Source organism: Myxine glutinosa, chromosome 2 (assembly GCF_964187855.1).
Source record: "Myxine glutinosa chromosome 2, kmMyxGlut1.1, whole genome shotgun sequence".
In the NCBI taxonomy this organism is placed as follows: domain Eukaryota; kingdom Metazoa; phylum Chordata; class Myxini; order Myxiniformes; family Myxinidae; genus Myxine; species Myxine glutinosa.
Genome location: NC_136262.1, coordinates 216,756,154 through 216,781,951, shown reverse-complemented (window position 1 = coordinate 216,781,951; position 25,798 = coordinate 216,756,154). Strand labels below are relative to the sequence as shown.

Here is a 25,798-nt window from a genome sequence, read left to right as displayed (position 1 = left end):
GCCAGCACTTAGCGTTGTTGTTCAAGCAAGGCCGTTGAATGCAGTCGGCAGCACAAATGGGCCAGCAGCCACGTGCAGGAAAGATGCACACGATGGCACAAAGCTCCTCTCCGTCTCGCCACGGACGTGAAGGGATTGCGTGTGGCCAGTCCTCTCCCGCTCGTCTGATTCCGACCAAGAGCTCCGGAACATCTCCGCAGACGCACACGAGGCCAAAAAGCGACTGTTTTGCTCGCGTGACCGAGGCAAGAGAATTAGCAAGGGCAAGACGTCTTCCTCTTCCTCCTCCCTCCACTATCCAAAGCTTCACGAACGGACACGGCCTGAGACGCAGCCGTTTGCCAGTGTGACCAAGACAAAAGGAAAGAGCTAGCAAAGCGATCGTCCCTCACGCGAAGCCAGCACAAGAAGAGAGAGCAAGATAGCACGACCGCGTCCTTTTCCCTTCACTCTCGAATGTTCCACGATAACGTCACACTCTGTCCATTCACCGAACTCTACTCAATCATGAAGGCCGGGGCCTGGCCTCCCCGTTACGAGTCGTCGGGGGTGGAGGCCAATCTCCGTTCGGGAATTTTCGGACGATGTCGTTCACCGCGAGGCGGGACTTGCGTGCCGATTGGCAAATGTGCTGGGTGTTGGTTAGCCCTGGCGGCGTTGTGAGCAAATGCGTCTATTTACAGTGCGATCGTTGTCGTTGTAATGGCGGCCCTTTTTGATGCAATAACAACGAAGGGAAAAAATCACAGGGCAATTACACACTGGGGCTTATCCTTAAGTCCTACCTAAGTAGCATAGCTCCACCCCTCGCATGGAGACACATATACGATCTTACCCTGACAGTCGGCCGAACTTAATTTACATCGAGGTGGCTTCTTCTTCTTTTTCGCGCCACTCAGAGCATTCTAAACCTACATGTTCTGAACTTCATGAAGGTATTTCATCCATACCCCAAAGAACATAACAATTCAGCATCCACAAGCAAAGACGAGCAGATTGGACATGACTTAATGTCACCTGTAAAGGATGACATGCTTAATAATGAAATGCTTTGCTTGCAAAGCATCAACATAATAGTTCATCGGATTCAAAAGCTGAACAAAATAACTTTTTTAATAAGCAAAATTATCTAATGGGATAAGCAAAATTTGTTGATTTATTTTCATGGAAAAAACATTTTTTGGTTTGGTGGCATAAACTAACAAGAGGAAAAATATTTTTGTGCAAAATCAAGTTTAATTCATGACTTAAAGGTTTATAGTGTTTTGTTTGCATCTTAAGATGTACCAATGTAAGCATATCCATCCATGCATCTGCTTCCGTTTTTATTATTTTTAATTTCTCGCATGTGTACAAACGAACGACTGAGCATATACACCACATGCGCAACAAAAGTGAGTATAATTCAAGATTGCATGAAGAACAAGAAAGAGCAATTCGAGATTGCAGACCCTCGCCAGGACATGTTTTTGTGGTTTTTCAGGCTTTTGTGTTAAAACAAATATGGCGGCCAAACCACAGAAGCCAATTTATCCATAGATGACGCTCAATAAATTTCATCTTGATCGGATGAAGTTTTGTACTTGTCCAATTATGACGTCATAATGGAGAAACCTATGACATCATCATTAACATATGTTATTCCCCATGGAGAGTTCTTTACAATGAGCCATGTCTCATTTTTTCCTATGCAGCGCTTTTGGAGATATAGAGGTGCAAAGTTTTTCTGTTTTTCCAAGATGGCGCCCGTACCACGTGACCTATGACGTCATAATTACAATAAAAAAATTATGGAGGAGGAGGTGCACCGATGGTGAAAATGTCCTGTCAATCGGACCAACGGTTGCAGAGAAAATCATATTTATTCTGTGCGGACAAAACAGACAGACAGACAAACAGACTCAAATGCAATACCCTCTCCACTGGCAAGAGTAAATAAGGAACAGGGTAAATGTTAAAGAAACAACATGTGACATCTTACGGTTTCAAAGATGACTTTCCAAGGTGAGAAAGGAAGGACAATGAGCAGTCTGTTGGCTCTTCATCCAACTCGTCATCAAATTTCACCTCTCGAGCCCCATTTTCATCTTTTACTCTTTTGCTTTGTTTTTTCTGACATATTTCCTCCACTTCATCTTCAGGAGATTGCTCAATACCTTCAGTACCATTCCCATTCCTTGCAAACTCTGATGGTGCATCATCCTCAGCTTAAAAAGACAGCAGATAGAACAGAATATCATGAAGGTTAATTTTAAAGCACATCAAATGTTTTTCACTGTATTAAAATCTCTCCGAGTTATTATTGAAGGTGTATTTTATTTTATTTTATTTGTGAAGCAATCAATCCCTTTAACAAGTTGATTATCTTGGGCTCAAAAAGTGCATGAAATTTGCTCAATTGAATTAAGTTATTCAAAAACCTGAAAATTATTTTTTTGGTTGAAAAATCATAATTAAATAAAGAAACAAATTTGTATTTGTTGAGCCAATATGCTCCACACCTTGCATATACAGTTGCTACTCAAGAAATAACCATAATTTTCATGGTTATAAAATGCAGACACTGGAATCTTTCTTTGGTGGGAGAAAGCAGAAGAATTAAAAAAAAAAAAAAAAAAAAATGCTCCAACCCCAAACAACGACAGATTCTGGCAATGAAATAGTGATTTATCATTTCTAATTTTTGACCATATTAGATAGTGAGCAATGGATTCTGTATTATTTTGACGAGCAACGGTACCCGCCCTAAGGGCGGGGCTTCAATTGGGAGGCGCAAATGATTATTTAAACGATTTATATAAACATCCGTAAAATATCACACGCAAATCATAAAAATCTAAACAGTATTTTTAGAACTTCAATTTTTTTTAAACCACATCACTGTTCATATCGGTAAATATTATTCCATCGTGTTTCAAATTGTGATATCAACTGTACACTTTTCTTCAGGAAAAAAAATGGAATGATTTTGTACCTCTTCTTCAGCTTAGAACTTCAGGATAGACGACATTGCTGATAAAAGTCCCTTTTCTCTCTTTGAAGTTCTTGGCAAACTTTTTTATATTGTCACTGCTGCCAACGCGACGCCATGGCATTATTCATTACATTCATTCATTTAATGATCATTAAACATTATTCTTACGCTCATTAAACATTCATTAAACGATTACGAAAATAAAAACGAAAAACATTACGAAATTACGTTCACACCGTCATGTCAAACACTACCGTGAACACGTGAACCACATTTCAAATCTGGCCTCCAAAGCCAGTTGCCGACTGGGCATCCTCCATCGTGCGAAGTCCTTCCTTGGCACACCTGAGCTCCTCACCACATACAAGGCTTTCATCCGCAGCTCAATGGAATACTGTTCCCCCCTCTGGGCTGGTGCTCCTGCCTCAAACCTAGCTCGGCTTCACGCTGTTGAGGCCAAAGCTTTCAGAATCATTGGAATCTCCTGCGATGAAGTTAACTCCGAGGGCCTTTCACTCACACCGCAGGCAGGTTGGTGGTCTTTCTGTCTTCTACCGACTCCTCTCCGGCCTTGCTCCCGCAGCTCTCTCTGTGCTCTGTCCCCCCAATATTCCTTCAGGTCGCACAAGATCTGCTTGCAACCCTCTTATGGTTAAACTGCCAAAATCAAGACTCTCTGCGACAGAGATATAAAACACATGGACACTGCTAGAACTTCCAGGATTTGAATTAACGGGGGTAGAAGAGATCAAAGTTTTGGTTCGGGGAAGACAAGAGATGGTGGTGAACAGCTGTTTTAAAGACCTGGAGGGAGGGGAGTGGGATTGAAGAGAGTGGGGGAGTTTGTTCCAGAGGTGGGAGTAAAGAGGAATGAAGGAGTGAAGGTGAGCAGAGTCTTGATTTTAGCAATTTCACCAGAAGAGGGTTACTGGCACATCTTGTGCGACCTGTAGGAATATTTAGGGGACAGAGCACAGATAGAGCTGGGGGAGCAAGGCCAGATAGGAGTCGGTAGAAGACAGAAAGACCACCTACCTGCCTGCGGTAAGCGAGTGAAAGGCCCTCGGAGTTAGCTTCATTGCGGGAGATTCCAATGATTCTGAAAGCTTTGGTTTCAACAGCGTGAAGATGAGCCAGGTGTGAGGCATATGGTGAGAATATGGGACCGAATTGTTATGCGACCTTTTGGCCGAATATGGAAACTGTGATTCAGACTGATTTCGGAGAGTTCTTTGGAGTTTTTTTTGGAGAGCACACCCCAAAACGTTGCATTCTCAGATCTGGTGAGAGATTCAATCCTGAATGCATTTCAGCAACTGTGAAGCATGGAATCATGGTCTGCTGGAATCATGGTCTGGGATGCATTTTTGTCTGCTGGTCTTAGTGAGCTGATAAGGTGTGAACAGTCAATTACTGCCAAGAAATACCAGAAAGTATTGGAGAAAGGATTGCTTCCCAGCCTCCAAAAGTTATTTCCTGGAGAGAAAAGCAAAGAAGACATTTTTCAACAAGATAATGCTCCTGCCTGTACTGGAAAAGCCACCAAAAAGTGCTTGGAGAAAAAGTCGCTGAAACTTATGGTCTGGCTTGGTCAGAGTCCTGATTTGAAAATATTCAGCACAAACTTATTTGAAGGAAATTTGCAACTTCTGATTAACTTTGGAAAGCTGTCAAACATAAATGGGACAATATTGAAATTTCTCAGTGCATGAAGCTTTGTGAAAAGTTTGACCATAAGACTGGATTATTTAAAGAAAGCTAGGGACAAGCTTTTCCATACTGATTTGTACAGTTATTTCTGCATGTTCCAGTGTTTTGGTGGTTTTTTAATGTATGGTAAAATGGTTATGACAAAAAATGTTTAAAAAATTGACTTGGCTCTTTTGTTTTGCCCCAGAGTATATACCTATACATCCGTGATACATTAGTGCCGTATTAATACGTACAACAACCTCACATTATAAGTCTTCATTTTAAAAATCTAGCCAAAAACTGAATCAGTGGAGAATGGAAAGGAACAACAATCCAAAACTTACCGGGTGATACATATCCATAGTTGGACAGATAAGTAGAGAGTTGTTTTGAAATATTGTTCGGAATAACAATGCATTCTCTCCCAACTCTTACTAGTTCTTCAGTAGCTTTTACTTCCTCTCTCATTCTTTCAACTTCACATTTTACTTCCTTCTGGAAAAACAATAAAAGACAAAAGACAAATGACAAACCACTATGAAAAGAAAGTCAGTCAAGCTACTATTTTGGTTGCAGTGGCCATCTACTTACGATGTACACAAGAATTATGCAATTTTGATCCCGACCGCTTGACCCAGCCATCCTTCCGATCATGTGTACCCCTTTAACCGATGAGGGGAGTCCGAAGGTTTTTCCCTCATCCATGAAGGAATGGTTCAGCATGTGCAAAACACAGCAAAGACATGAGTCTATTTATTTGTAGTTTCCAGCCGCTGTCACGCATTTTCACAGTGATACAATTGGAATAGAAGTCATGTGTTTTTGCTCTGAAAATTTTAGTAAAGCGAGAAATTTTTTGACTCCCCGCCTGTACCGACTCCATCCTACCCTCAACACATCCACTCCAATATCATCCCACACCTGCATCTTCCATTCTCTACTCTGGCTTCCTCTCTTTCTCAATTCCGGTTTTCTAAACTTAACACCTTAGTGAGGCAAACCAACTTAACACTCTCTCATCGGTGAAACTACTGAAGTGTAAAAAAAGTTTAAAAAAAATAAAATAAAAGGAAGACTACTCCTTTGTAGGGGCTTTCTCCCCTGTAAATTTTTGAAAAATGTCAAAATATGCATTTTGGGGGTGAGCTTGTCCAAATTGTAACAAAAAAACCTATGCAAATTTTAAAAAATGAAATTTGGGGGACTTTTTAAAATTTCACCTGCACATCCATTGCTGGGAAGATTATTTTCAGTTAGTACAGCATTTTACTATCATAAAATAAATGAATATTGAATACCACATGCCTTTCTAGGACTTTTGATACACTGTCACGCAGTGGCTCCATTGGTCCAAATTTTAACATTGGTCTTCACGGCCATGTAGCATAACTGTCTGCTGTACTGATTGACCATTAGCTTACCATTCACCAAGCACAGATATGCTTGGGCCAGGGCAGGGATAATACGTCCATCATTATTATTGTCAAATTCTGTTACTCTTATATTTTTATTGTTGTTAATATCTATATAATAATAGCGTAAGGACTCGACTTTGTTATCCCTTTTACGCCGCACCCAGTGACCCGATGCCCACGGCACTAATGGATTTACGATCTACGAACCGCGCTCTTTGTTTATCACGTACAGCCATACTCGAAAAATCTGAATTAGTCGACGTTGGGGCCCAATAGCATCCGATTAACTGCCGATACGACGCCATCTTACGACGCCATCGTATTGGCGTCTGCTGGGCGAAGGCGAAGCAAGCCGTCCGCTGATTGGACAGTCGAAGGCGACAGCAAGCCGTCCACTGAGTGGACAATCCCAGAGTGGTGCTATGCCGATTCCTATTACGAATCCATTCATTTTTCAAAAGTATATCGTAGCATTGTCATTGAAGTAGATTGCAATAAATACGTTGTTCATATACGCACTCTTCATTCTCATCTTTCTTCCTAACTCTTACTCGGACAAGCAAATCCCCTATGCCATCCATAATGGTACACTCTATCCATACACCACATCCTCCCTTCCGTGGATGTTCCACGGGTTTCGGCTAGTTATTAATATTCATTAATAAATACTTTGTTACAATGTTATCAATGTTTTTGTTATTTGTTTTGTAATTATAATGCTATGCCATTGAATGACCTATTAAACTGCTCCATACACCTTAACATGGCACTCGTTTAAAGCATAGGAATTCTTTCTGATTATTTTTAGTTAATGATCAACTCAGGAGATCATGATCATTTTGGTGCATCACATTCCACATCAGAAAGCTCCAGTAGCACTCCACAAAAAACATACCTAACACACGCACACACACATGCGCTATGATATCTAGATAAAGATAGAATAGAAGAGATTACATCTTGGGCAATTCAACTATTGGCAAGAGACATTACAGCAAGGGAAGCTAAGTGCTCGCTTGAAGGCGAAGACGGGGATGGCCGGGATTTTACCGAGATGGCCCGATAGGAAGTTTTGGCTGTGCAACAACATAGGGGACCAAATCCCAACATAGAGCCGAACCAAAGGCGGCAAAGAGTGTGGCAAAAGTAAAGAATGAAGGTGTCCACCTGAAAGAGGGGGCGAGACCAGTTCAGAGACAAGGACCAGGTGACTCAGGTACAGTCGAAGGACAGTAGAAAAGGAAGATGGTGATGGGCGGAGAGACAAGAGAGAGTAGCAGATGAGAAAGAGCACTGGTAGAGGAGTAACCAACAAAATAGAAGAGATAAAATTGATAAAACACAGATAGACCAAAGCTTCGTCACATAGAAAACAATAAATGGATAAAAATCTTCGTGAGGCAAACCAACCAATCAATGAGAAAAATGATTTCAAAATCATCCACCTTGAAGGAAATCAATGTGGTGTGTTTGGCAGTGGAACGATTCATTCAAGAAAGAGTAATGGGCAAACAACACCAGAAGAAGAGAAAACCAGGCCCACACCGACCAATGGCGAACAAGACAAACATAGAGACCAAATTTCACTATGGAGACAGAGATGAGAGACACAAAGAGAGCAACTGCAGAATGACGTAGGACAAATACAGCAGTTTAGGAAAGGAAACAGACAGCCAAAACTAAAATCGAGAATCCAAAGAATAAAAAACAAATACAAAATCGAAGCCAAAGACCTCGAGTGCTTGGGTGCTGAGAAAACTCAAAATAGAAATGATAGCAAGGAAGATTTAAAACTATGAAGAAGGAAACAACAGGAGAAAACAAAACCACATGTTTGAGAGTAACCCGAGGAGACTTGACCGCAAATTGGGGAAACAAAAGCAGAATGTGTCAACTCCCCCTGAAAAAGAAAAGCTGGGAAAATTCTGGAAAGGAGTTTTTGAAGATCAAAAAGAACATAATGTCGCGCAACCACCGAAATTAATATCTGGCGGTCGCGGATAGCCAATCACGAGGCTTTAACTCCTAGGCGGAAGCTCAATAGCGGATTCCAAAATCTAATCGAAGCGCGCAGAATGGAGGGAAACAGCGCAAGTCCCCGCAGCCTTATCTATCAAATCAATCAGGAAACTGCGTTCAGGTATATACAGAAAATAATACAACGATTTATTAACGGTTCCGAGAACAAAGAAATGTGATGCTCTAAACCCCCGATATGGAGTACTCCCACTAGACAGAGTTATTAAACAAACCACAGGGCAGATGACGAAATGAACAAAGAGGGTGTGTGTGTGTGCGTTCTTAGCTTTGCTTGCTCGGGAGCGTGGCGTGGAGATAGTGCAGGCCTCGGACAGCTAGGCCCTGAGACGTGGGCGGGAGGGGTCTCCCCAACGCGACTCGCTCGCCGGCCCCAGTCCTCTCGCACCGCAACTCTCAAACGCTCGCCCCGTCCAAAGGACCACGGTTTCTGGGGCTGTCGTCTCTGCCCGGCGCTTTGGAGATCGTGAGTGGTTGGCGATGGTACGCACGAGGCCACGAATACGGCCACCAACGGGGCGAACCTCGGCACAACAGCCGCCCACGCAAGCACGCGATCCGATCGCAGGGAAGATGGAGGGAACGAAGGCAGGAAGGAACGAGAGGGGAAAATGTCCAGTGCACTCTATCACGACTGAATTCTCTCAGCTCCCCCAAATGGCGTCTGCTCTGCCTCGTGTCCAACTCCGAACTCTTCTTCTTCTCCTTCGTGTCGTCACTTCCCTCACGTCCCCCGTCCCGCCCTCTCGTGACGTCCATTCGTCCGCCCTCCCCCATGACGTCAAAAGATCCACCCCCTTCTCATCGTGTCTCGGCAGGGTGTGTCTCAGCCTGCCCGTTTTCATGGGTGTTGTTTCATTGATGTGAAAGGGAAGGGAATTAATTAATGTAGGTGCGCTAGGGGCATGAATTCCTACTGTCTAGGTGCGGTGCCAAAAGGGACATTGGATTGACCACAGGGGTGGGAAAACACACAAAGTTACCCTTATCGCCCTGACTACTTAGCACTTCCTGTCCCCGTACAGGAAATACATACGCAATTATCCCGGCATACGCCTACACATACTAACTTAAAGGTACATAGTGGGTTCTAGCTATCGCGACATCCCGAAGCATGTTATCTACTCAGATCTACTCTGCTCTATATATTGCTCTACCAAATTAATAACAATAAGAAGGAAGCAGGATGGATCCCAAACTTGTAAAAGAAGAAGCAATATCTCGAGGAAATGTCCCGAGTGATTATTAATGATGTGGAATTTAGAAAACAACTTCAAAAAATGTCAAACATCAAAAATCAAATGCAATTCCAAATTTCTGGTTAAAATAACTTGATACTTTTCACAATCACTACGCCAGGACATTTCACGAACTGACCCAAGAGGAAAAGGCAGTGGATGAGTGGCTCGTAGAAGGGAACACCTTTCTCATCCCAAAATCGGAGGAAACCAAACTTCCCCACAAATACCAGCTGATAACATGCCGACCAACCACATACAAGCTCCTGACAGGAATAATCACAGAAATTATGTACCATCACCTAACACAGCAAGGAGGTTTAGAGGCAGAGCAAAAGGGATGTTAGAGAAGTTATTATGGAACAATTGACCACCTACTACTGAACAAGGCCACACTTGAAAATTGTAAAATGCGAATAACTAAATTGTCCGCCACCTGGATAGACCACAAAAAAAGTTTTCAACAGTGTCCCACATTTGTGGATGATAAAATGCATGCAAATATACAAATCAATGCCCAATTAATCAAACTGATTGATCAAGCAATATAGCTCTGGAATACCACATTGATATTACAGCATTCATTGATATTACAGGCATTGGATCTTCCAGGGAGAGTCTTTCCCCTCTTTTGTTTTGTCTGGCTCTGGACCCATGAAGTAACTTCATCAATTAACAAGGACAGAGATACACCCTAACAACCAATACAGAAACATCCAAAGAAATAGGAAAGGTGACACATCAAGGTTCCATACCTGGGATGATTTAAAGCTCTTCACACCAAATGATGAAATTTTACCAGAACAAATAAAATTAGTAAAACAGTTCTTTGAGTACATTCAAATGGAATTTGGACGAGACAACTGAGCCAAGTGCACATTTGTACAAGGTAAACCAACAAAAACAGGCAACATAAAAGTGGACCTTCAAACAAAAATACAGCAGTTAGAAAACAACAAAAAAAAAAAACCACCTTTAGAGGCCATTTTTCCCCGCAAAGCGGGGATTGGCCTTTTTCGGGAACCGTGGTTGTTGTTGTTTTTCGGTCCCCTTTTTGAAGCAATGTTTTACGGCCGGATGCCCTTCCTGACGCCAACCCTTTTTGCCGCCTTTAACGACAAACAGGGAATTACCAGTGAACTGGTACTCAATTAGCCGACCTCGGAAGGATGACAGGCTGAGTCAATCCCCCTGGTGTTAATTCAGCGATTGACTGGGATTCGAACCCAGGATCCTAGGATCCTAGTTAGAAAACAAAGCATTATACAAATACCTCAGAGTAGAAATGAGCCACCAAATATGTCACAAACAAATACATAAAACAATTGCTAAAGAATACTGTCCTGTCACCGGCAATTAAGACTGCCAGATGACAAATAGCCAAACGTTTTTTGCTCTCGAGGCGAACTCTCGAATATGGAGGTTTTGAGCGCGCACGAGAGGGAGGCTGCGAGACATTTACCTAAACGGAACACACGGGTTTATACCGAAACCACAACGAATAAACGAGCACGACAAATAAAATGCAACAATAATTAATTTAATGACAATAAACCAAAGAATAAAATTAATGCCGAGGTAAACTAAAATTCTCTACTGTGAGGTACCTCCACGCAGTCTTGAACATGCACACATGGAAAAGATATCAAAATAAAAAGAAATCCCCTTTGGCTGGCCGGAATATCATTGGCCTCAATGAGTTATTTTAGGAGCTTGGCGGCTGTTGAAGCTCAACGTAGCCACTCGCGTGGGAAGCGCTCCAAAAATGGTGACGGCGATGAAGGCGCCAAGGGCGTGAGGCGAAGGCGATTCCCTTTTCTCTCTTCGGTTCCTCCAAGCTCCCGATTGCCCCCTCTCCTACACAGCGCACAAAATCGCTTGGAGCACTGCTCCACTGGAACACCACATAAAAGACACCAAAACTGGCCAGCTTCTTCTCAAGCACCAAAACCCAAAGATGGTGAAGCCTTCTTCTTCAATCTCCTCACCAACGTCTCTAGAAGCTTCTCGATGACGTCACACCAACCAATGGCGAAGCTCTTTTCCAAATCACCCCATGCTCTGCCGACATCCTCTGGGCCGATCATGACCTTCAGGGGGCGTGACCTTTTTCCTTATTAGGTCCATTGGGAGGGTGGGGCTTGCCCTGACCGGCTCTGCCTGGGCTCTTGCCAGCATGGTAAATGTTGTTTAAAGGAGGTTTTCATGGCCGGCCATGGCCATTGGTAATGTTCCCTACAAAAAAAACCTGGTGGAATTACCAATTCTAACCACGCCCTCTTGCATCAACATTTCTCATTAAGATTCACAAGACAAGCTCACAAAGTCAAACAGAAAGAAACTAGAACGGCACTCAGTAGAGCACATACCAACGCCAAATATACTGTTGCGGATCTCCGCGCCGGCCTGTACCCCTTACCAAGGGGGGATTAGTCCCCTTGTCTTTGACTAGCCGACGGGACCCGGGACCTATAACATCTTTCCCGGACAGCGCGAAATAGGGTTTTAGGACTAGGAATTCGCTATTACCTAATTACTCACGCTGCCCAGAAACTAGGAAATAAGCCCCGCCCGAATCACGGGTGTTGGTGGATACGCCGAGCGGTAGCGAACCCGTGACCCGAGCCGTTATCAATGACTAAACCCGATCCAAGCGGTTCTTAATCGTGCCACGCTTACCCAATGATGGAAATCACAGAAACGGTCGAATTTGGAAGAAAGGAAGAACAGAATTTATTTACACAATGTACAAGGGTTCAGCAGAAGAAGACACAGTGCAGTCCTTAAGTACAGTCTTAACTTGTTCCCTGGACAAACGGGCCCGTTCACACTCACACAGGGTTTGCAGACGAACAGGTCGATGGTCCAGGGATGGCGTCCGGGCAGCTCTCCCTCCGGTCCCCGGCTCGCACCGCAAAGTAGATGAAACAGTAGACGGCAGGAGCTCTCCGCGTGTCGTTGGCGCGCACGGGATAATTACGGGGTGAACGGTAGGGTTGGGCTTTGGTGGTTAATCACTCGCGTGGCTGCATGTGTAACAGTTCAATCGGCGCTAACAATGCGCTTCCAAGTCCTCCTCACAACTCCGGGTCAGTCCTTTCGATAGTCCTCGACTCGAGCGCCTGCCTCTCCCTTCTCATAACTCTGGTGGGGGCCTCGCGCAAAGGGTTTTATTGCCCCACCCTTGGAACCCTCTGGAACTCACCAGACGTTCTTCACCACGCCCTATCATGCCATGCCCTCCGAGCCCTGGTTGGCTGGGAGCCCTTACCGTCATCGCCTCCGACGTGCTCCTCGACTCTGCCACACCCCGACCTCGCGCTCCTCCCTCTTTTCAGGCCTACCTCGTGTCACTTGGCTAGTTTCGAACCAACAAAGGGCAGCGGACACTGCTGGCAGCCAAAGCGTAACAAATTGTGGGTAGCCAAAGCGTAACAAACTTGAGGGATGCCAAATGGGGCGCGGGATCGATTATGCCCACTGATGTAATTGGGGGGTGGCGCAAAAATGAAAGGACCTAAGCTCATTTCTTTACACAACGCAGATATTACTAGGGAAATGGCCTACTCTTACACATATTATGACATAACTAATACTCTAAGTGGGCCTACGTGTTGCTTGTGGACTAACTATGGGGGGCAAACCTTTAGCCTTTAATGATGTCATATTTACAATCTCAAAACCGTATCAATACTAAACATACCTTCATGTGCTGCACTTGAGAGAGAAGGTTGTGAATAAAAGACCTTGGACTTGTATCTGTGAACATATGGAAAATAAGAGAAATATCAACAATATTAAGAATGGTACCAAAATATATTTTGAAAATCAATGCCATCGTAACATGCAAACAATCTCTGAAAGTGCCAAAACCAATGTATTTGACAATTATGCAATTGCAGAATAATGCTATAAATTACAGTTCCTAAGCAATTTGACAATTTACTACACTAGGCAGCTCTACTGGAGGACAGTTACAGAACCATAAAAAGCCTGCCTCAAACAGTTAATTTTCATCATCGCATGTGCCCACCCCATGAGATACACGTTGAGAAGTAAATCCATTAATCCTAATTGTGGCAACTATGATTATAAAAAAAATTCTTCAATTTTCAATACTTGTATTGTATACCGGTGATTTTATTAAAGCATTCCAAGAAAGTCAAGTATATTCATTTATGCAAGATTAAAAACAAAAATTGAATCCCATACTTTTTTTTGGAAAATTACAAGGTCACAGCAGTTTTCACTATCAACTGTTTCAGGGAAAAGGAATGGCCAGCCATTGTTCTTTGATCATTACTCATGCTCAACAATGGAAGAGTAGATTATGCATCAAGAATTACAGACAATGCAAGTTCTGATGCATTATTATAATTTTCGGATTTTTTGAAGTTCTGATGCTGTGAAGGTTCACTACAATGAATTGTTTCATTTTAGGGCTATTCATCGCTGAACGAATGTCTTCATTCGCTACAATGAAGGAACCGTCCCCACAACAGTGTCTGGTGATTGCGCAACAGTCACTTCCATGGCGATATGACGTTTTCCCCACCGATTAACTATTTAATGGGGCGATTGTATTTTCAATGAGGCCATTAACTTTTCAGAAAGCTTCCGAATCATTATAACCATCTACTCCACGACCCCCTTGGTATGTTCGTAACTCATGAAAAGATACAAACCAGAGGTTATTTATTTCCACCCCATAGCACGGTATACGTGGAAGCAGAAAAATAAAAAGAATCACAGCTTGACCGATTATGTCATGGAGTAGCCCATGATTCTAACAATACTTGGGTCCATACTAAGTTCCACATCACATCTCCCTTTCGCCAAATTACGCATGATATTTGGAATGTGGAGTACGACTTCACAGATTAATTAATCTACATTGTCTTTTTCTTGACCTCCAACAACTTAGAGGTGGTGAGGGAACATCCCCATTTACATTCGTAGTTGGACCATTGTCTTGGTCAACATAAGCAGGAGGGTAATACAGTGCCTTCAAAAGGTATTCACACCCCTCAACTTTTTCACATTTTGCTGTGTTACAGACTGAATTTAAAATGGTTTAAATTGAGATTTTTTTTTGTCACTGATCTACACACAATACTCGATAATATCAAAGTGAATATTTTTAAATATAAAATCTTACAAATTTAAAATGCTTCTGCAATACAGCATTCGGCTGCCAGATATGCTTTTAATAAACCATTTTTTGATTGATTTTTTTTTTTTTTTTTGCAAAATGATAAGCTCAAATATCTATTCAATAGAGTTAATAAGTATTCAACCCCTTTGCTATGACACTCCAAATTGAGCTGAGGTGCATCCAATTTCCTTTGATCAGCCTTGAGTTATCTCTATAACTTCATTGGAGTCCAGCTGTCACCAATTCAATTGATTGGACATGATCTAGAAAGAAACAAACCTTTCTATAAAATGTCCCACAGTCGATAGTGCATGTCAGAGCAGAAACTCTACCATGAAGTCCATAGAACTCCGAGATAGAATTGTGAGGAGGCATAGATCTGGCGAAGGGTACAAAACAATTTCTTTCTAGAGTTTTGAAAGTTCCCAAGAGCACAGCACAGTAAGCTCCATCATTAGGAAATGGAAAGAATATGGAACTACCCAGACTCTTCCTAGAGCTGGCCGTCTGACCAAACTGGGCTACCAGGCAAGAAGGACCTTGGTCATAGGCCGTGGGCAGTCAGACGAAAAGCGGCAAGAAAACACATTTCGTTCCGTGGAAACTGCGACTTGAAGGTGCGACTTCAACTTTTGGCTGCTAGTCGACAATTTTTTGTTTTTTCTTGCATACAAGATCGAGGCTCGTGTAAGAGCTAACGGGAGACAAGATGGGGAGAGAGAGGGAAGCACACAAGTACAAAAGCAAAGAAAAGGGACAATGGAAGATCCATAGGAGGGAGAGGGCTTGGGGAAGAGGCATGGGAAGGCGGGGGGGAGGGGGTGGGGGGGAAGATGTAAAACACATGGACACTGCTAGAACTTCCAGGAGAGAAAGAAGTCAGGATTTCAAAAGAAAGCATATCTGGGGTGAATTAACGGGGGTAGAAGAGATCAAGGTTTTGGATGGGGGAAGACAAGAGATGGTGGTGAACAGCTGTTTTAACGACCTGGAGGGAGGAGTTGGATTGAAGAGAGTGAGGGAGTTTGTTCCAGAGGCAGGAGTAAAGAGGAATGAAGGAGTGAAGGTGAGCAGAGAGCCTGATTTTGGCAATTTCACCAGAAGAGGGTTACTGGCAGATCTTGTGTGACCTATAGGAATATTTGGGGGACAGAGCACAGATCGAGCTGGGGGAGCAAGGCCAGATAGGAGTCGGTAGAAGACAGAAAGACCACCTACCTGCCTGCGGTGAGAGAGTGAAAGGCCCTTGGAGTTAGCATCATCGCGGGAGATTCCAATGATTCTGAAAGCTTTGGTTTCAACAGCGTGAAGACGAGCTAGGTGTGAGGCAGGAGCACCAGCCCAGAGAGGAGAACAGTATTCCATTGAGCTGCGGATGAAAGCCTTGTATGTGGTGAGGAGCTCAGTTTTGCAAAGGAAGGACTTCGCACGACGGAGGATGCCCAGTCGGCGAGTGGCTTTGGAGGCCAGATTGGAAATGTGGTTTTCCCAGGAAAGATCATGGCAGACAGAGAGATGCAAAAGCTTAAGTGACAGAACTTCTTGGAGAGGATTGTTCAGAAAGTAGATGGGAGGGTTGTCCAGTCGGTCTTTTCGGAGAGACAAAGTAAGAGTGTGAGATTTGTCAGGACTGAAAGACATGTTCCACTTGTTTGACCAGTCTGTGATTTTGTCCAGGTCTGCAAAGAGTGAGGAAGCTGCAGACTGCCGATCTGAGGGATGAGGAATATATGGTAGAGTGTGGGGAAAGAGTTCTCCATGATATCTCAGCCCAGGAAAACACCGTGACTGTGTAAGGACCACCAACAACCGTGGTTTCCGCTCCAGTATCGGGCAGAAAAGTCACTTGTCCAAGGGGGTCCAAAAAAAAATAAATCAGACGTCGATCTGAATATGTGGTTTGCTGTCCAGGTGGGCTGCCCTGCTAACAGCCTCACATGATGAATGGCTGATCTGGAGGTTGTTTGTTGTCCCTGTTGCTCTAGATTTTCGACACACTTTTCTAAAATGTCCAAAAATACTGCATTTCTGACACTTCTTGCCTTAAACAGGGTATTGGTCATGTCGGAGTGTGGATTGCCACCACACATGTCACAATGATGGCTGTTACATGTAAGCCGATATGCCGCTGACTTGCTGAATCAGGGTGGTCTTGGCGACAGATTTCAGGTTAGTTCTGTGAGTCCCAGAAACCATCACGTCAGCCTTTTTACCTGATTCCTCTCGTCAGCATGTAGCAATTGCTGTTTTAAGGTCGAGGTTCGGCTTTGAAAATTGGACTCAAGATTATTTTGGTAAGTGTTACAACTAAATTAACTTTATTGTTGTGTTACTGCTTTTATTTGGTAGATAATAATAACAATAACAATATAATGTTACTTGCAACTGAAACCGTCGTTATACTGAGCATATTGACTTTGATAGTAGACCAAAAAATTAAGGTTAAGAAATGAAGTTTAATTTTTCCATTATAAACAAGTTGGTATTCTTAGAATACTTACCCGGCGCAGTCAACTTGGTGTGAGCCAACTCTTCTGTTTTTGAACGGTTTTTTTTTTTTTTTTGATCCAATATGGCTGCAAGACCACATGAGTGATTACATAAAAAATTTATATTCCCCTAATATAATTTTGCATAAATCATGCTCAATAAATTTCAAACTGATCAGACGAAGCATTGTCCATGGCAAATGATGACGTCATAATTACGACATCAATGACGTCATCGTTAACAGCACCGATTCCCCATGTGGAGTTCTTTTACAATAAACCATGTTTCACTTTTTTCCATGAGCGGTTTTGGACAGAGGTATAACGTTTTTCAGGTTTTCCAAGATGGCGCCTGTACCACATGACCTATTACACCATAATTATTATTAAAATATTCTACAGGAGGAGGTGCTTCTATGGTGACAATTTTATGTACATCGGAACAGTTGCAGAGAAAAAAAAAATCACACTGATCGGATGAAGCGTTATACTTGTCGAATTATGACGTCATAACGAAGGTACCGATGACATCATCACCAACAAATCTTATTCCCCATGGGGAGTACTTGACAATGAGCCATGTTTCAATTTTTTCCATTGAACGGTTTCAGAGATTATACGTACAAAGTTTTTCCAAGATGGCCCCTGTACCACGTGAACTATGGCGTTATAATTATCATTAAAATATTCTGCAGGATGAGGTGGAATTACCTGGCTGAGTATGGTAGTATGGCTGAGTATGGCCTCAGAGGCTGAGTATGGTAGAGGATGATGTGGTTGAGCTTGAAAGTGATTGGATGTCAATGAAAGATAGTCTGTTAGGAGCCGTTGGTGAGGTATGTGGATGGACAAGAGGACCACCGAGGCACTCGGAAACATTGTGGTGGGAAGAAGATTGACGAGAACAGGAAGAAGTTCAAGGAGTGGCAGAAGGCGAAAGGTATGGGGTCAGAAAAGGCAGAGCATGAAAGTTATAAGACAGCCAAGAAGGCTGCAAGGAAAGAGGGAGCAAAGGCGCAGGAGGCATATAGGAAAATGTTTGGGGAACGCTTGGATTCGGAAGAGGGTCAGAGAGTGGGATTCAGGATTGCAAAGCAGAAAGCAAAAGAGAGGTGCGATGTGATGGGGGTGAGTTGCTTGAAGGATGAAGAGGGACAAATCGTTGTGGAACCAGATGGAATTAAAGGAAGATGGAAGAGATATATGGAAATGCTGTTGAATGCAGAGAATGAATGGGATGGCAACATAGAGAGTAACCCAGTTTTAGGACCGGCAGAGAAGATAACTGAGAAGGAAGTTGAGGAGGAGATAAAAGCAATGAAGCGTAGAAAAGCAGGAGGGCCGACAGGAGTTGTGGGAGATAGGTTGAAGGCAGCGGGAAGTTGGGGTGTGAAGAGAATGACAGATCTATTAATCTGGTGGTGAAAGAAGGCCGCATTCCAGTGGCTTGGGAACTGAGTACCCTCTGGACTGTGGCTCGTATGGAGCGATAAAGTTATTAGAGCATGGAAATAAGGTATTGGAAAGGGTGTTGAAGAAGAGGATAAGGAAGCAAGTGAAGATCGACGAAATGCAGTTTGGATTTATGCCAAGAAGAGGAACGACAGATGCGATTTTTATTGTAAGTCAGTTGCAGGAGAAGTAAATGGAGAAGAGGAAGAAGTTGTTTCTTGGGTTTGTTGATCTGGAGAAAGCATTCGATAGGGTTCCACACAAAGTAGTGACATGGGCATTGAGGAAGTTAGGAGTGGAGGATGGTTGATCAGAGTGGTGATGGCAATGTACAAGAGAGCACACACAGCTGTAAGGACGAAGGACGGAAACAGTGGTGAGTTTGAGGTGAAGGTGGGAGTGCATCAGGGGTCAATACTAAGTCCACTACTATTTGTAGCTGTGATGGAGGGGTGCTGGCTCGGAACGTAAAGGAGGGTTTACCGTGGGAGTTGTTGTATGCAGATGATCTGGTGTTGATTGCGGAGAGTATGGATTGACTGAAGGAGAAGATGAACAAGTGGTGGAATGTATGGAAGCAAAAGGTCTGAAGGAGAATATCGGAAAAACGAAGGTGATGGCAAGTGGTAGAGCATGTGGTGAGGTGCGCAGGAAAGGTGTCGGAGTGAACTACATTCAATGTACAATGTGTGCTGAGTGGGTTCATCGAAAATGTAGTGGTTTGAGAGGGTCATTAACCAGTGTGGGAGCTACATTCAAGTGTAAGGTGTGCACAGAGGGAGCTGCAGATGGAGGAAACGTTGAGTTGGATCTTGGAGATGGCGTGAAGCTGGAATGTGTGAAAACATTTTGCTACCGAGGAGACATGCTGAATGGAGAAGGTGGATCAGACTCGGCAACAGTTGCTAGAGTGAGATGTGCATGGAAGAAGTTTTGGGAACTGAGTGGCGTGCTGATGAGGAGGGGAGTGTCGTTGAAGCTGAAGGGAAAGGTGTATGCTGCATGTGTGAGAAGTGTTATGATTTATGGGACCGAGACATGGGTAATGAACGTAGAGCAGCAACGAAGGCTTGAAAGGGTGGAAATGTGAATGGTTCAGTGGACGTGTGGAGTATCGTTGAGGTCGAGGAAGACAAATGATGAATTGTGAAAGATTATGGGAATAGAGCCTGTGATGGTTGCTGTGAAGAGAAACAGGTGGAGATGGTTGGGTCATGTGTTGAGGAAGGATGAAAGTGACTGCGTGAGAAGAGTGATGGAAATTAATGTGGAAGGAAGTGAAGGACGGGGAAGACCGAGAAAGACTTGGCTAAAGGTGGTGGTAGAAGAAATGCGGGCAAGAGGGTTAACAAGGGGCGATGGAGAAAATAGGGCAAAATGGAGAAGATCGTCATGGGGCCCGCAAAGCTAACCCCCACGCTCTAGCAGGGAAAATGGCCTTAAAATGCCTGTTGTGTTGTTGTTGGACCAACGGTTGCCGAGAAAATGAATTGATACACAGACACGCACGTATGCCACACGTACACAATTGAATGCCTAACCCTGCTTTTCGCTTCGCAAGCGCAGGGTAATAATAGGAAACGAGCTACCGCATACGAAGGTTCGTTACACGAAGGGTTATAAAGATCCGTAACCCCTTCGGTAAGCGGGGGATACCTGTGCTGCAAAACTGGAGGTTATTGGAAGTATTAAGGCGATTTGTGTTCTGCAGTGTTCAAGTATATAATTCCATTTAAATAAAATAAAGATCGTAAAGTCGTATTTAAAAATTAATTTCAGAAGTTGACCACCATTGACGCAGTGGATATTACACCACCCTCTCTAAAACATTACATTCGTTCTTTGTTACTGTTGTACATGTCCATTACAACATCCTTAAAAACAGTAAGCTTCCTGTTTGGAATGATTTTAAATTTTGTTTGACTGCCAGATGCACAGAGAGTAGAAAAATTTATGTCACTCCTTTCTATGCATGTGCGAGCGAGACAAATTCAGAGACAAAGTACTGTTAAACGGCAGGGTTTTTTTTCCGATTCATATTCTGATTCGTGTTCAATTTATAACATTCAATTTAAATTAAGTTGTTCCTCAATCATAAACTGATGTTAGAAGACAGACCGAGATTCGGACATACATGAACCAATTGCCCAACCCCAGTTTTCGCTGTGCGTGTGCAGGGTAATAATAGAAGAGCTCACACTCTAACAAAAAAAAAAAAATAACCACCTTTAGAGGCCATTTTTCCCCGCAAGCGGGGGTTGGCCTTTTTCGGGAACTGTGGTTGTTGTTGTTTTTCGGTCCCCTTTTTGAAGCAATGTTTTACGGCTGGATGCCCTTCCTGACGCCAACCCTTTTTGCCGCCTTTAACGACAAGCAGGGAATTACCAGTGAACTGGTACTCAATTAGCCGACCTCGGAAGGATGACAGGCTGAGTCAACCCCCCTGGCGTTAATTCAGCGATTGACCGGGATTCGAACCCAGGATCCTAGGATCCTAAGCCGGCACCCTAGCCGCTAGCCCAACACCAGGGACTAGCTCACACTCTTAACAAACCGTTTTAAATCTGATAGTGCCTTGAACATGTTTGTCATGCATTGGGAGGAAAAAATAAACATACATGACAAACAGCATCAACTACAATATGTACTGTAAATGGCTCAACAGCAAAATTGATCATCTAATGAGCTGTCCAAATCTAAGCAGAGTTTAATCCCATTAAAGTAAGATTACTTTTGCTCTAAATAAATAAACAGTGGTACTGTATCTCAAATTACAACACAAATAATTTGTCATGTTTCTCATCCTTTGACTCTTGATTGCAAACACCAATTACTGCCATCGCCACCCAATCTCACCTCCTTTTTTAAGACCCTCAACTTCACTTTTCATCTCTCTTGCTGCTTTCTCATACATAGAGACAGCATTGTCAAGCTCATTAAAGAATAACTTTGCTGTATCCATCTGAAAACCAAGCAAGTAGACAAGAACAATAGATTAGAATGCATTGCAAATCTTTCATCCAAATGTTTCATACTATACCCATTTCAGCAGTTAACACGATTCCATTAGGGAAATTTATGTTTCACATTTCAGAGCAAGATATGGTATTTCATCTGGCAACCTAATACTGTACACATAAAATGTAAAATGTTTGTTGTGTTGAGATAAAGATTACGCTTCTCATTTGAGCGAAATACTTTGTGTATGTTTTAAGAATTGGAGCTCAAGCTACAAATACTGCATTGAAGAAAAATAGTTTGGGTGCTTTATTGCAAGAAAGAGCTTTGGGTCATTATGTCATCATTGTAGATCGATATATAGGACCAATTTTGTTTTGTTTTTTAAAATCATTAAACTTGCATCTTATTTTTTTTAAATTCCCTTTTCAAGGCCATTTTCCCTGCAAGAGTGGGGGTTAGCCTTGTGGGCCCCATGACAATCATCATGGTTCCCTTTTTGAGGTAATGTTTTTATGGCCGGATGCCCTTCCTGACGCCAACCCTTTAGTCACCTCTTACGACACGCGGTGTACCTATTCTAAACCGGGGCACACACCATCACATTCATCCCAGTAGGCTGGTACTCAATTTGCCGACCTCGGAAGGATGACCGGCTAAGTCAACCCCCCCGGCATTAATTCAGCCATCGACCAGGATTCAAACTCAGGATCATAGGATCCCAAGCCAGCACCCTAACCGCTAAGCCAACACCAGGCTTTAAAATTGCATCTTATGCCATCTTAAATCACAAAATGTAGACGTTATAACGCTTCAGTAGAAGTCATCCCTGAGATTAGGTGTCAATAATGACATCAAATCATTATCAACAATTTCACTTTACATCCTTTTACTTTCTTTTAAAAGAACACAGCAAAGCAGACATTTTCAGCGAATTTTCTCGTAATATATGTGAAGCCATTCTGTCTCTCATATCACTGTCCTTCATTGGCTGTGAAAAGCATGTGATATTTCAGAAAACCAGGCACAATCACAACTAAAACGGCACTCGGTAGAGAGAATACCTCCGCCAGGCTAACCAGGTCATGTTTTCTATCCCACTGATGGGTCGGATCTGGATCTGCACCTGAAACAAAAGCTAATCGGCTTATTCTTGTCACTGACCCACCACACTGTGTCACTTACCACATTTGATGTCACTTACATCCACCAAGTTTTGTCTTAAGTCGTCCAGAACGTTTTGAGATATCGTCCTATACATCATTGTTGGCCCTATCACTCGATGGTGAAGAATCGCTTTGAAAAGTTAAATCATTCTCTGATCTGAATCCGGATTCGAAGCTACACCAAAATCGAATAGATTTGTCCTTGTCACACACCCAAACTGTCCACCAAGTTTCGTCCGAATCCGTCCAAAACTTTTTGAGATATCTTGCTGTATATTAATTTTGCCCAATTTCTCAATGGTGAAGAATCACTTTTAAAAATTCTCAGATCCAGATCTTCACCAAAATCAAATCAATTTGTCCTCGTCACATACCAAAGCTCTCTGCCAAATTTTGTCCAAATCCGTCCACAACTTCACGAGATATCCTGTGCACAGACAGACAAACAAACAGACCAGTAGACAGGGGTGAAAAGATAACTTCCCTCCAACCTCACAGTAATAAACTCGTCTTTATACACACCTACCAACTGCTGATTATAAACATACAGTGCATTCAGAAAGTATTCAGACCCCTTTACTTTTTTCACATTTTGTTATGTTGCAGCCTTATGCTGAAATCGTTTAAATTCATTTTTTCCCTCATCAATCTACTCTCAATACCCCATAATGACAAAGACAAACAGGATTTTAGAAAGTTTTGCAAATTTATTAAAAAGAAAAAAGTGAAATATCACATTGACATAAGTATTCATACCCTTTGCTATGGCACTTGAAATTTAGCTCAGGTGCCGCCCATTTCTCTTGATCATCTTTGAGATGTTTCTACACCTTGATTGGAGTCCACTTGCCGTAAATTCAATTGATTGGACATGATTTGGAAAGGCACACACCTGTCTATATAAGGTCTCACAGCTGACAATGCATATCAGAGCAAAAACCAAGCCATGAGGTCGAAGGAACTGCCTGCAGAGCTCAGAGACAGGATTGTGTCGAGGCACACATCTGGGGAAGCCTACAAAAACATCTCTGCTGCATTGAAGGTTCCCAAGAGCACAGTGGCCTCCATAATTCTTAAATGGAAGAAGTTTGGAACAACCAGGACTCTTCCCAGAGCTGGCCACCCGGCCAAACTGAGCAATCGGGGGAGAAGGGCCTTGGTAAGAGAGGTGACCAAGAACCCGATGGTCACTCGGGCTGAGCCCCAGAGATACTATGTGGAGATGGGAGAAACTTCCAGAAGGACAACCATCACTGCAACAATCCACCGATCTGGGCTTTAGGGCAGAGTGGCCAGACAGAAGCCTCTCCTCAGTGAAAGACACATGAAAGCCCGCTTGGAGTTTGCAAAAAAGCACCTAAGGGACTCTCAGACTGTGAGAAACAAGATTCTGTGGTCTGATGAAACCAAGATTGAACTGTTTGGCTTCCGTTTGACCACTCTGCCATTTTTACGTCTGGCCACTCTGCTACCTCCTTTTCATTAAAGGGTGGAACCAGCCTCACATGCTTACCAACATCCCAAGTAGTGCTGTTAGCTAGATTCAAAATCCCGTCTCGGAACCGTCTCGATAAATTTTCAATTTTCATAACGGGATCTCGGATCGGCTCGGTTCCCGGCAAAGTAAAAAAAAAAAAAAAAAAAAAAAAAAATAATAATAATAATAAGGCTTCAAAAATAATGGAATTTCATTACAATATATAAACAACAATGAAAAAAAATTCATTTCTGATGTTGAGTACTTAAATTCCGACTTAGCTTCCATTTACCGGGATGAAATAAAATACACCGCCTACATGCAGATGATCGGCCACCGACGGGACCGGGTTATCTCATTACAGTTTGTATTGTCGTGTAATTTCTTGCTCGGAATGTCAGAGGGAGAAAATGTTTCTGCCCAGGCATATTCGAGTCCCGGTTGGAGTTTCATTATCATTTTGTGAGTTGTGATCGCCAAGGGGCTCGCTCATCCCCCCCCCCCCCCCCCCTCCTCCTTATTTTGACTCTGTGACTAAAGTAAACGTAATCAACTTATCAGGCCTAAAGTGGAGATAAGATAACCAAAATACTTTCACATTCAAACCGTCAAACCATACCCCGAGGGATTCTTACAATTTATAGATTTAGCGTTGCAATTAAACATAAACGTTCATCAAAAACTCATTTCATAAAACTACATAATGTATTGTACTTGTATTAATACATTGTGTGTAGAATAATCCGTTATAAACGTGTTTTTAATCTAAATAAACATCGTCCCGCCAATCACGGAGCCTCGAGCGAGTCCCTCGATATTAATGTGCAAAAGACCATAGCAACCACATTCCGTAACTCGTCTCCAAGGACGGACACGTGACCACAGCGTAAGGCGGGGCGAGGCGGAGTGATACAGCGGAAGGATTCAACGGTTTAAATAAAGCCGCGACGCGGCGGATTTTCATTGGGACCTTCATCCTGATGTCGTTCCCTCCGCCACCAAAGGTAGATGGAGGTTATGTTTTCACTCCTGTCTGTTTGTCCGTTTGTTTGTGAACACAATATCTCAAAAAGTTGTGGACGGATTCGGACGAGATTTTGTGGAGATGCAGCGTGTGTGACAAGGACGACATGATTAGATGTTGGTGAAGATCCGGATTCGGAATTCGGATTCGTTTGCAGTGCATTGTTTGTTGACAAGGGGAAAATCCTGGAACAGTGAGTTTACTTTATCTATCATCGTTTGTGTCAGTTCAGCTGCACTTGCGAAAAATGATGCTTGTGCAGAAGCAGAGTAATGAAAGCAAGGCTCAATAAATGCCTCTATTATGGAAAATATCTGCAAGAAGTTGGAATTTTAACCGGGATTTTTTTACCGAGAAATTGCGTCAATCAATTTATCTCGGGACCGTCCCGAGACCGTCTCGAAAGCCGAAACCGCCGGGATTTCGTCCCGGTCTCGGCTCGGTTGACAGCCCTAATCCCAAGAGTTCTGACTGGTTGTCGAACTAGCCGGCATGGATACTACTTCTCTCCGTTCCCCCAGTAATTCAAGCTCCTTGAGTTTAAGTTCCCTATGATACTCCATGTCCCGTTCCTTTAACTCCCTTTCTGCTCTCCTTTCTTCTGCTCTTTTTTCCTCGAGTTCTCGTTCCTGTTCTGCTCTTTCCTTTTGTGCTTTCCATTCCAACTATTTTAATCTTTCCTGGCTCTGCAGTTGCTTCTCCATTTTCCAGAGCTCCATAT

At 43.0% G+C, this 25,798-nt stretch overlaps 1 protein-coding gene across 1 annotated transcript in view; it reads right to left on the bottom strand.

Moving 5' to 3' along the window:
- The window catches only part of LOC137420838 (uncharacterized), a 91,357-nt gene that overhangs the window by 56,984 nt on the left and 8,575 nt on the right, over nt 1–25,798 (bottom strand). The window contains exons 2-5 of the mRNA XM_068106276.2: nt 21,309–21,414; nt 13,060–13,115; nt 5,011–5,161; nt 1,982–2,207 (exon numbers count right to left, since the gene is read on the bottom strand). Coding sequence (XP_067962377.2) covers nt 1,982–2,207; nt 5,011–5,161; nt 13,060–13,115; nt 21,309–21,414 — 539 coding nt within the window. The remainder of the gene's footprint in view (nt 1–1,981; nt 2,208–5,010; nt 5,162–13,059; nt 13,116–21,308; nt 21,415–25,798) is intronic.